Source organism: Tursiops truncatus, chromosome X (assembly GCF_011762595.2).
Source record: "Tursiops truncatus isolate mTurTru1 chromosome X, mTurTru1.mat.Y, whole genome shotgun sequence".
Lineage (NCBI taxonomy): Eukaryota > Metazoa > Chordata > Mammalia > Artiodactyla > Delphinidae > Tursiops > Tursiops truncatus.
In genome coordinates this window covers 124,007,489-124,020,076 of record NC_047055.1, presented here as the reverse complement: position 1 = coordinate 124,020,076, position 12,588 = coordinate 124,007,489, and the positions used below count along the sequence as shown (strand labels likewise).

The window sequence follows — 12,588 nt, the reverse complement described above, 5'->3', positions numbered from 1 at the left end:
TTATCACGGAAGCCATATTTTTTAAAAAGGCATTTCTTCACGGCATTTTCTTCATGCTAAGATACTTCTATGTAATATATGAAAGGTGAATTTCATTTGAAATGGAGGTGCGTGGTTGTATGCCCTTTTGCAAAATAGCAATTAAAACACAAGGAAGTAAAACCCTGAATGCTCTGCTCTCTGCCTAATCTGTGTTATTTTATTTAGAAATTACTATATGCACCAAAAGGGGCATTTTTCTTTCAAAGCGTTAAGTGGGGGGGCGGACTTCCCTGGTGGTGCAGTGGTTGAGAGTCCACTCTCAACCGATGCAGGGGACACGGGTTCATGCCCCGGTCCGGGAAGATCCCACATGCCGCGGAGTGGCTGGGCCCGTGAGCCATGGCCGCTGAGCCTGCGCGTCCGGAGCCTGTGCTCCGCAACGGGAGAGGCCACAGCAGTGAGAGGCCCGCGTACCGCAAAAAGAAAAAAAGTGTTAAGTGGGGGTTACATCGCCTTTTTGCTTCTTCCTCTGTGAACTCATTAAACTAATTACCATTTTCAAAGTGATAAGCCTTAAATTAGTGTCAGAGTCAAACTCCCCCAAGCCCGAGTGCACACGTGGTTTGCTTAGCTGAACCAAATCACAGCACGATAAATGTCCGGCTGACGATGATTTATCATGGGTGACAAATCACTAAAATGTCCCCGTGCATATTATTTTTGGTCCTGAGGATGACATATAGGTATATGGTGTGGCTTCTAGGAATGTTTATTATATGAGTTAAAACACTGAAAAAAGATTAAATGTACTCTAGCCTGTGGCACTGCAATCAAATAACAAGAATGTGTCTGGTAACAGATGACTGGGGTCTTGCTTTCACATCAGAAATCATCTCTGCCACCTCCGTGGAGGGTTGTCTCTGTGGCCTTCTACCCCTTTTCTGGACCAAGTTGGAGAAGGTGCAACCCTGGAGTGCAGGGCCTGTCTCCACGGAGGGCGTGACCTACCTGATGGATAGGATTACCCATATCCAGTTATTATTTCTGCTGCAAAGGATGCCTGGTGTCCTTTTAGAATTCCAGTTGTGTGGTTACCTACAGTGAAGAGATGGTCCCCTGTCGAGACAAGTGATGCTATAGCCACCCCAAGAGGATGTGGAAAAGGTTGTATCTCACATATAATGAGGCTTTCTGAGGAACGCAGGACAGCGCCTAGGCTGGTCTGAAGATGGCTTGAGGGAGATGGGAAGGAGACAGATCCAGCTTTCATGGTGGGTAGGAGCTGGGGCTTGGATGTGGGTTCCCACATGGAGGTAGGAGCTGGCATAGTTTGAACCTTCCATGGGCACTGGGGGAGGGAGCCCCCAGGCTTTCTTATTAGCTTGTTGGGCACAAGTGGAAGAGGCAGAGGTGAGACTTAAAAGCTCTTAGCTGTCAGACATCAAAAAACTGAGTCAGACCCTTTAATACCTCAAACAGTAACTGCATGCATGGACTAAATTAAATTGGCATCATGTGAATGTAGCAATCTCTGTGAAAATTGTAAATTTTATACCTCTGGTCTGACCATCATTTTCTTCTGATCTGAGAGCAGGTGGTAGCTTCCTAATCAGAGAGTCCGTGTTTCAGCCCATTTCTCAGTCTTCAGCTGGCTTCTGTTTTGTTTTGTTTTGTTTTGTTTATTCTTATGGAAAATTTGAGGTATCCATAGAAGCAGAGAGAAAAGTGCAGTGAACTGCCATATGCCCTGGATCCACATATAACAATTAATGAAGTCACGCCTGATTTTATTAATCCACGCTCTGTACTCACTTCCCTTCTTCCTGGATTAATTTGAAGACAGCAGCCATCATTATCATGTCATCCATGGGTGTTTCAGGATGTAACTCTAACTTTTTTTCCTTCATGTCTTTTTTTTTTTTTTTTTTTACTCCTCTGTGATTTTCACTGAGTTCATCCACTTAACTCTGCAGGGTTTGAGAGTTTGGGTTTTGCAGTCAGACTTAACTCTTCCTTTCTGGGTCTCTCACTTCCTAACGGTGTGACTTTGAACAGGTCATGTATCTTTTTGGAGCACTGTTGCCCTCAGCTGTGCAATGGAGCCAATGCTCTTTACTCGTAGGGTTCGGTATGATGTAATCAAGAGAACATGGAATAAAGTCCTCTGCAGGCAGAGTGTTCAACAAATGGTACCCATTACTCTCATTGTTGACCATGGTATCATTATTATTTTGAAGGGTTGCTATATGGGGGTTAGTATACAATGGGAAGTATGGGGAAAGAAGGTGAGGAAAAGAAAAAGGAAAGTGTGAGGAATATTTATCTTCATGATGGACAGTTTTAGACCTGGGTATCTATGGTAAGTATGAAAAAGGTCATTCATCATAAAATAGTTTTAGAAATGTTTGTTTGTATAAGAGGAACAGTGATGATTTAGTTTTTTCCAGTCAATAAGGAAAACCAGTAGACTTCTTTATAGCCTCAGGCCAGCTGGTGATTGCAGCAATTTGGCTTCTCTCTTCCGGCATCTTCCTCCAAGGGGCTCATGATCTGTGAGCCTGATTCCTCTAGAATCCTTTATCAGGTCTCCCTACAGGGTCACCCCGTGATGCCTAGACGTTCAAATGATGCTTGTAGATGATACTTAATTCACTGACTGCATCTTCTCATTGTCTCTGCCAAGAGCCCGGCCACTGTGCTCCTTCTGATTCTGCTGCATCCCCTGTTGGGATCAGCACAGGAGAGCTCAGTGTGTAAGACCATCTCCTTCTCACCATGAGAAATTAACAGACAGGTCGATGAGGGCGAATCACCTCCCTTTCTTTTGTAAAGATTGCACTATTTTAACACTGAGTGTTTTCTCCCCTTCAGGACAGATCTTGGATGTTCTAGATGAGTTGAAACTGGCTAATAACACCCTGGTCTACTTCTCCTCGGACCAAGGAGCACATGTAGAGGAGGTGACTGTCAAAGGGGAAGGTCACGGAGGCAGTAACGGAATCTATAAAGGTGAGCAATCTGTGCAGGTGGGAAATGGCACGGTGTCAGCTCTGTGCTCTGCCTGCCCCCCGCCGCTTACCCCCTCATCACCTTCTCCTGGACCTTGGAGCTGTGGTGCTATTCTTCTGCCACTTGAAACATACAGGGCTTTATGGGGTCACAGGCATTGAAAACTCAGATGGCCAAAGTGACCATTTCCGCTATGGTCCCCCCAGAACTTAAAAGCACGCATTCTGTGTCCAGACATTAAAATGAGGGTGTTTTCCCCCTAAATCTAAATTCAGCCCCATAGTAGTTGGTTCATAGTGTAGTTGGCCCCATAGTGTAGTTGGTTCAAACAAGACCCCTTACACCCTCCCCCCATGACCTCTACAACTACAATTGCTTTAAGCCTGGAAGTTTGTGTTGATTTGTTACAGCAACAATAAAAAGCTATTAACTTGTATTTGGGCATCAGAAGTTTGAAATGGGTCTCACTGGTCTAAAATCAAGATGGTAGCAGGACTGCATCTTTCTGGAGGCTCCAGGGGAGAATCCATTTCCTTGCCTTCTCCAGCTTCTGGAGGTGGTCACTCTCCTTGGCTCGTGGACCCTTTCTTCCACCTTTAAAGCCACCAATGCAGTGTCTTCAAACCTTCCTCTCTCTCTCTCTCTCTGACCTCTGCTTCCATAATTCCATCTCTTTCACTTACTCTGACTTTCTTGCCTGCAATTTTAAGGACCCTTGTGATTATGTCAGTCTTGCCCACGTAATCCAGAGTAATTTTTCCTATTTCTAGACCCTTAATCACATCTGCAGAGTCCCTCTTGTCATGGAAGGTAACCTAGTCACAGTGTCCGGGGATGAGGATGCGGACATCTTTGGGAGGTCATTATTCTGCCTATCTCCATATGCTACAGCATTGTGGGCTGATGCTTTCTTCCTGACAGAGCATTAGCTAAGCCACCACCAAGATGGATCAGGCTGCCTGTCATTGGGGATATTAGATAAGACCCATCTGCTGACCCCAAGTTGCTTATACAACATACACTCTGCGAATATGAGACATAGATACCTGGGTATAATAACATGTGGCCCATTTCACAAAGACTTAGGTGAGATACCTCAAAGGGCATATCCGTGCTAAGGGTTAGGACACCACCCGAATCTGCAGTGAGTGTGGGTTGGATGTAACATGGGGGAGGATGATTAGAAGTGACCATGCAAAAGGCAAAGCAAGGCGTCCCAGACAGTAGAGGCTGCTGAATAAAGCAAGATGCGTGACACATAGGGAAGCGCATTGAATTTTGCTCCCTAAAGCCATGAGGTGCTTTATTGCCCTTTCATTATTCTCTCACATGGTTGTTTCACAGATTCCCAGGGACTCAGGAAATCAGAGTTTACCTACAAAGATATGAAATGCTAATCTATGGAGTGCTTTCATCCATTAGTTTACAAAACCCTGATTGAACTGTGTATCTGGCACTGGGTTAGAGGCAACAATACGGTCCCTGCCCTAAAGGAGCCCATGGTCAACGGGTTGGGTAGGTGGGTGGCTGGTTGGTTGGGTGGCTGGTTGGATGGTTGGTTGGGTAGATGGTTGGTTGGGTGGGTGGTTGGTTGAGTGGGTGGATGGTTGGGTGGTTGATTGGGTGGTTGGTTGGTTGGGTGAGTAGGTGGGTAGCTGGTTGGTTGGGTGGATGCTTGGTTGGGTAAATGGCTGGTTGGGTGGATGGGTGGTTGGGTGGGTGGGTGGTTGGTTGGGTGGTTGATTGGGTGGTTGGTCGGTTGGGTGGGTAGGTGGGTGGCTGGTTGGTTGGGTGGATGGTTGGTTGGGTAAATGGCTGGTTGGTTGGGTGGGTGGTTGGTTGAGTGGGTGGATGGTTGGGTGGTTGGCTGGGTAAATGGCTGGTTGGTTGGGTGGGTGGTTGGTTGGGTGGGTGGTTGGGTGGGTGGGTAGGTGGGTGGATGGTTTTTTGGGTGGGTGGTCGGTTGGGTGGTTGATTGGGTGGGTGGTCAGTTGGGTGGGTAGGTGGGTGGATGGTTGGTTGGGTGGGGTTGGTTGGGTAAATGGCTGGTTGGTTGGGTGGGTGGGTGGATGGTTGGGTGGTTGATTGGGTGGGTGGTCAGTTGAGTGGGTAGGTGGGTGGCTGGTTGGTTGGGTGGATGGTTGGTTGGGTAAATGGCTGGTTGGTTGGGTGGGTGGGTGGATGGTTGGGTGGTTGATTGGGTGGGTGGTCAGTTGGGTGGGTAGGTGAGTGGATGGTTGTTTGGGTGGGTGGGTGGATGGTTGGGTGGGTGGTTGGTTGGGTAGATGGTTGGATGGTTGGTTGGGTCAGTGGCTGGTTGGTTGGGTGGTTGGTTGTTTGCATGGGTGGTTGGGTTGGGGGTGGTGGGAGGAAGCCTAAGGAGGCCCATGCGATTTAACAAGGGTGTCGACATTCTTGGCACAAGATGCCTGTGGTGCATACGGCAAGGAGAGCCTCACTCGGCCAACAGGGCCCAAGAAATGTTCCCAAAGGAGACCAGGCTGGGAAGGAGGTAGCCAGGGTGTGCTTGAGCTCTTATCCTTCTACCTCGAGCTCTTTCCACTCTCCCAACCACATACCCTCCTCAGTATAGCTGGGATGAGGAGAGAAGCACATGGCTTACTCTGCAAACTGGCAGGAATTGGGTAACACCAGATCACACCAGTCCTGAACCAAACAGACAGCGAAAAGGCAGTCTGTCACCCATCCCACTGGCAGCACGTAGCCTGTGAAACCTTATACTTCTATTTACGTCCTCGACATGCACATCTGAGTCCTTTCAAATTCTGAGCACTGGGCCCCCCCCCCCCCCCGGGACCTTTGTTTACACCTTCGGTTACCTGGAACCCAGGAGGGAAGGATTCCTGTTCAGTGCGGGTCTGGACAACCTCGCTGGATGTTCATACCACTTCCTTTGCTTGTCATCGTTCCCTCCCCAGTGCAGGACACACGACTGATACTCAACACGGGTGAAATGACCGAGCAGGTGTCTCTACTCGGAACAGGATTAACCCACTCTTTCAGCCAGCCCTCCTCTATTCAGTCTTATTTTCGAGGAGCGAGAAGTGAAAGTATGTATTCCTGTAGAGTAAGATGAGGTGCTTTCGTCGTATTTCCTTTAGTCATGGACTGTGTGCGGAGAGTTGTTTTTATGTTATTTTATACATGATAGCGTCTCTCGAGATGGAGTCCCAGACTGCATTTCATGCACTGGCTCCCCCGTCCATTCATTCCCCCGGTGAAGGTCTGTTAGGTTCCAAAGTTGCTTAGTGGCTGCTGCCGAGACGTGTACATCAGTCACAGTAATAGATGTGGTCAGCAAGTAATACGTTATTTAAGAAAGTCACATATATGGTGTGACGGAGCTTTGGTTCGGGGACAGATGACCAGATGACCACCAGCGATGAATCTGAGGGAGCCTGGTGTTGAAAAGAAGGAGATGTACTGTCATTTTGTGTCGATGGCTGACTCTTCAGAGACCTAAGTGGATGGTGAGGATGAGTCACAAAGAGAGTGTCCAGGGTCTGAAGGATGCCTTGGAATTGGGCTTCTCGTACAATCTGAAGAGCAGGCTCACAGCTGCTCCCTGGTTTTTTTTGTTTTTTTAAGAAACATATTGAATGTGTTAGACATACTTTGTTTGAATGCTAGAACTACCATCGGTGTCTGACACTGTATTAATATCTCAGCCACCACTCTATCGCAAAGCATTATCCCTTTGTCAAGTTTAGTTGAAATCAAGTTCACAGTGAAACATTGTTAACGGTATGATGCTCAAAAAAAAAAAAAAAAAAAAAAAGATGCGGTTTCCTTCTAGCTATGGGGAATGACCAAAGACTTCTCAGTGTCAAGACGCCTTGTTTTCTAAAGCTGTGAGCTTGCATGCACTCCTATGATTTATGCAAACACAGAGAAATCACACCGTTTGAGCTCACTGATCAAAAGGGCATCCTTTCAGAACAATCCTGACTTGCAGTCTTCCTCAGAACTGCTCCAAAAGATCTATCCTTCCTCACATGGCCTTCTCTTCTCTAGTCACATCCCATCCTGCCTCACTCTACTAAGGGCACTCCTACTGTCCCTTAGGGCCCCCCGAGATAATCCACGATAATCTCCCCATCACACCATCAGTCATGTAATCATATCTACAAAGTCCCTTTTTCAGAAAACAAGGTACAATGCAAAGGTTCCAAGGATTCCAACATGGACATCTTTAGGGGTCATTATTCAGCCTTCCCCTAAAAAAAAAAACTATTACTATTTGAGCTCAGTGATCCCTCCGTATTCCTCAGTCTGTTTCACTAATGAAATCTACGGACCACCTTGGTAGAATGGCTGTGATTAAATCACGACACAGAGTTCAACAGCTAATCCCTTTTAATCAGAGGAACATTAGATTCTGCTGTAGTCTGCATTTCAAAAAATTAATTTAATTTTGTGTGGTTGAGGGGATAGTGACACTACTAGTTTTTTCTCTCTCTCTTTTTTTTCTAATTGAAAGATAGTTGACTTACAATGTTGTGTTTGTTTCAGATGTACAGCAAAGTGATTCATTTATACACACACATATATCTATTTTTTTCAGATTCTTTTCCCTTACAGGTTATTACAAAATATTGAGTATAGTTCCCTGTGCTATACAGTAGGACCTTGTTGATTATCTATTTAACTTTTAAAAAAAATTGATTTATTTTATTTATTTATTTTTGGCTGCATTGGGTCTTCATTGCTGCGCGCGGGCTTTCTCTAGTTGCGGTGAGCAGGGGCTACTCTTCATTGCGGTGCGCGGGCTTCTCATTGCGGTGGCTCCTCTTGTTGCAGAGCACGGGCTCCAGCAGTTGTGGCATGTGGGCTCAGAAGTTGTGGCTCATGGGCTCTAGAGCGCAGGCTCAGTAGTTGTGGTAGACAGGCCCAGTTGCTCCGCGGCATTTGGGATCTTCCCAGATCAGGGCTCGAACCCATGTCCCCTGCATTGGCAGGCAGATTCTTAACCAGTGCGCCACCAGGGAAGCCCTGTTTATCTATTTTATGTAAAGTAGTGTGTGTCTGTTAATCCCAAACTCCTAATTTATCCCTCCCCCACTTTCCCCTTTGGTAACCATAAGTTTGTTTTCTATATCTGTGAGTCTGTTTCTGTTTCACGGATAAGTTCATTTGTGTCATGTTTTAAATTCCATATATAAGTGATATCATATGGTATTTGTCTTCCTCTGTCTGGTTTCACTTAGTATGATAATCTTTAGGTCCACGCATGTTGCTGCAAATGGCATTATTTTATTCTTTTTTATGGCTGAGTACTATTTCATTATACATATATATCACATTTTCTTTTATCATTCACCTGTCGATGGACATTAGGTTATATTCCATGTCTTGGCTATTGTAAATAGTACTGCTATGAACATTGGGGTGCATGTATCTTTTTGAATTACAGTTTTGTCTGGATATAGGCCCAGGAGTGGGATTGCTGGATCATATGGTAGCTGTATTTTTAGTTTTCTAAGGAACCTCCAGACTGTTCTCCATAGTGGCTGCACCAAAGTACATTCTCACCAACAGTGTAGGAGGGTTCCCTTTTCTCCACACCCTCCCTAGCATGTAATATTTGTAAACTTATTTTCACCTTTTCCCTAACATATCCTCCCTTAGCTGGGACCAGAATAACTTCCCTAAGATTTTCTTAGCGTTTAGAGTTTCCTTCCTCTTCCTCACAGCTGAAAATTCCCCGAAGTCTCGGATGAGAACATCATACTCCTAGCTCTGGCTTCCTTTTCATTCCTCTCCCAAGTCAAGGTCACCCAGCAGGAGGCTCCCCCCTCAACCCCCTGCCTCCCTTTTACTCTGCGTAAAGGCAAGTAATAAGTGTCAATGGAGTGGATAAATTAACCCTATAGATGGCTTCTGCAGAAGCATTGGTTGGGTGTGAGGGCTGAAAATCGTATTTCCCTGAGTGTTCATGAACGTAGACTTTCTCCACGGGCAGAGAAATGCTCTCCGAATTCCCTGATGCCTGCAAGAAAGGCACCGCAGTTTTCCTTGCAGTGCAGGTTCCAAAAGCCAGTGATTGGCTGGAGTCCATGTGGCTTAGGAGTTCCTTCTTACAGTCACTGAGTTTGGCGGCTCTTTGCCTCAGGCAGTCCCACGGCTCTCAGAGCAACGGGTGCTTTTGTTGGATAAAAAAAAAAAAAAAAAAACAGCAAGAGGCTCTGCTAGTTTATTAGGGGGTGGTTACGTTCAGGTTCATTCTTCAGATTTTAGCAAACATTTTCATCAGCTCCCCAAGAGAGGGCAAAGCTGGCTGGTCTTGCTGGTATCAGGACTTGTGTGCCAGGACGCATCCCCCAGGCTTCCCCAGGCTTTTCCTCTTTGAAAGAAGCTCACGTGTTATCCTCACCTAGCAGTTCATTCCTTCAGTTAAATTCCACTGAGAAGCACGCATATACTGAGCCCCCATAGGATGCCAGGCTCGGGGCTGGCTTCTAGGACATGATGACAGCGAATACAGGGTCCCCAGCCTCTAGTAGCTCATATTCTTTGGTTGAGATGGACATCTAAGGAGATGGTTTCAGAATAACAAAGTAGAAAGGAAGCTCTGAGAAGGGACGATTAGACGTTGTTCCCCAACCTGGGAATTCAGAGAACTTCCCAGGAGACATGGACCTTTTGCAGGCTGATGCTTGGGAGTGTTGGCTGGGAGAGGAGAGGTGGAGAGTTCATTGCAGGCAGGAGTGAGATGCTTTACAGGGAACAAAAAAGCAGCTCAAGGTTGCTATAAGAGATGAAGGTGTCAACCAGGGATACTGGGCGATGTAGCTGATGAAAGGTACCCTACATCCACATTAGTATGTCTGATAGAATGAAGTAGATAGATAGACAGACAGATAGGGATGGATAGATAGATAGATAGATAGGGATAGATAGATATGATGCATGGATGGATGGATGGATAGACATAGGTAGGTAGATAGATAGATAGATAGCTACCTAGATAGATAGATAGATAGATAGAGATAGATGAACAGACATAGGTAGATAGATAGAAATGTGTGTATATATATTGTGTGTTTATATATATTTGTATATATGTGTGTGTGTGTGTGTGTGTGTGTGTGTGTGTGTGTGTGTGTGTGTGTACATATATAGTTATTGCCATTTGGGTAGTAGTTAAAATTGGAGGTCAAGAATATCACCCAAATCCACTCTAAGGAAAGGGTAAAGAAGTGAGAATAAGGATGAGTTGAGGGGTAACATAAGATGTCTCATGTTTTTGGCTGGTGTGGTTGGGTAGATAGAAGTACTTTGAGGCATTAGGACTCCCAGGCAGCGACTTGGTTCCCTTGTCTTTAGAATTTGAATAATAGGATTGTTATTATAGGAACATCGTAGAAGACTGTTGAGATGACTAAGAAGTCAGTACATGCAAAGTGTGTCCTCAGTGCCCTTAGCGAGGGCGAGGAATACTGTCGCCTGCCAGAGTGCAAGAACTACGATCCAGACGTATTCTACTCACATCTGTATGCTTAGAAGCTAGAATAGGGTCTGACATATTGTAAGAAATTAGTTTTGAGTGAATATGTAAATGAAAAACCACTTGAGCTTAGGTTTGAAGGATCAGTGGTTTAACTCAATGAAGCGGGCAGTGAATCAACGTGCTTGTGTCGGTAAACCCATTGGTATTGGTGATTGATTAGATATTGGGTTTGAGGGAGGGGAGGACGTCAAAGCTGTCTCTTCCGTGTTTGGCTGGTGCGATTCGCTAGACAGAGGTTCCCTTTAGGAATTAGGACTCCTGGGCAGATACCTGTATTGGGTTGGTGTATGGGATCCTTTAGTGTAAGAAGAGAAGAGGGTCAGGGACCAAGCTGAACATAAAAGGTGATACGGGAGCTGATGATCCAACAAAGGAGATACGGAGAGAGTGACAGGGAAATAAGAAGAGAACTGGGGGGGGAAGGGAAGGTCCAGGGAAGAATATGGTTCGTAGAAGTGGACGCTGAGAAACAGTCAAGTAGGATGTAGACCCCAGGGATCCATTGTGTATATTATACACGTGATGTTCCCATGAGTATTTTCAGTGGAGAGCGGGGGGCAGAGGCTGGCTGGATAGAAGGGGGCCGGAAGGTGAGCCGTTTCTCAGATTCTTTTCAGAAATGTGTCTGTGCAGGGAGACGGGCTGTGAAAGGGGTTCTTTGTCATGGGGAAGGTTGGAGTGTATTTCATTCTCTCAAGTCAGCTTCAGTAGACGGATCGTGAAGGTACAGGGGACACCTGAGAGTGTCAGATTTCTGAGAAGACGGTGGGAAATGAGACCCAACAGGTAGGAGGATTGATCTTTGCCAGGAGGAGGGACCTTGTCTAGTCTGGCAGGGAATGTGGAGAGCAGATGCTGGTGCAATGAGAAGGGATAGTGGCTGGAATTTGAAGGTGTTCCCAAATGAAGCCTTCTGTTTCCTCTCTGCAGAAGGAAACAGAGTTACCTACTGAAGGCGGGGTAGGGCAGGGCATGGGGGTGACAAGTAGTATTCTGGGGGAGGGTTGACATGCCAGCTGCAGGTGGGGAACCCTGGATTCCAGGAACAGGAAGGGACCCCATTTGGTCACTTTAACCAGATGTTGAGAAGATCTCGATTTACAGAGAACAGGTAGATATTTTCATTGAGGGCTGGTATCGTACTGGGAAGGCATGAACATGTGTCAGAGGTTCTCTGGGATCCAGTCTTTTGGCAAGAATGTGATGGAAATGGTATATTGCATGATCTGAGCTGGTCATCGGGACCACATAGGATAAAGTTAGCAAACGTCCCAAAAATTGAAGTGTCATTTGGAACAATTGGGACTGTCCACTTAGTAGAAAACTGAACTACTGAATGATCGCAGTCCTCGATGAGATGACTGCATTGGGTTTTGTTTGACAAAACGTGTGACCGTGGTACGACAGGGTTCAATATTGCAGAGTTTGGGCCCAAGGTTGAGAAAGCTGTATTGGAAGGCAGAGGTTTGTGGTTAGATAATAGAGTGTTTGGATCACTCACTTTCGAGACGGCGCAGGTGGGAGTGATGTGGTCTGTGGGTGACGGAGGCCAAGGTTGCCTGGAGGGGCACATGGTTGGGGATGTGACATCAGTGGATAAACTGAGGTCTGGGAGGGCAGGGCATTGATGTATTTCGTGCTAATCGAGCTCATTTTCCTGGATGGAATGCACAGTGAGACTAAGAAGATGAGCTTGTTGGGTAAGACTCTGGAGGAGAGAACTTTTGGAATGCAACAGGTTAGGGAAATGAAAAAGCCTAGCAAAGTTAAGGGACCAAAAGAGGTTGGAAACAGGAGTTTATAACCACTCCCATCTGTAAGGTTCTCTTTTTTTTCCCCCAGGAATACTCTGCATCAATTCATCCATTCTTTCGTTCATTCACTGCATATATTGGACCTTCTCTATTTGGAAGGTATTACGCTGTGGACCGCAGTTGATTCAACAGTCGATTAGAGTTTCTTCTCAAGTACTCTTGGTCCCACTGGGACGATGAGATGGGATCACATTGATTGTCACACATCCCATAAACGAGAACCTTGAAAAATGCCCAGGAAATGGAGAGTAG

The 12,588-nt window shown here is 46.0% G+C and overlaps 1 protein-coding gene across 6 annotated transcripts in view; it reads left to right on the top strand.

Annotated features, from left to right (window-relative positions):
* LOC117310372 (steryl-sulfatase-like) overlaps window positions 1-12,588 on the top strand; it is a 184,525-nt gene that overhangs the window by 143,083 nt on the left and 28,854 nt on the right. For all 6 annotated transcript variants that reach the window (XM_073799015.1, XM_073799013.1, XM_033849899.2 and 3 more), the window contains one exon: window positions 2,854-2,991. In XM_073799015.1, coding sequence (XP_073655116.1) covers window positions 2,854-2,991 — 138 coding nt within the window. The remainder of the gene's footprint in view (window positions 1-2,853; window positions 2,992-12,588) is intronic.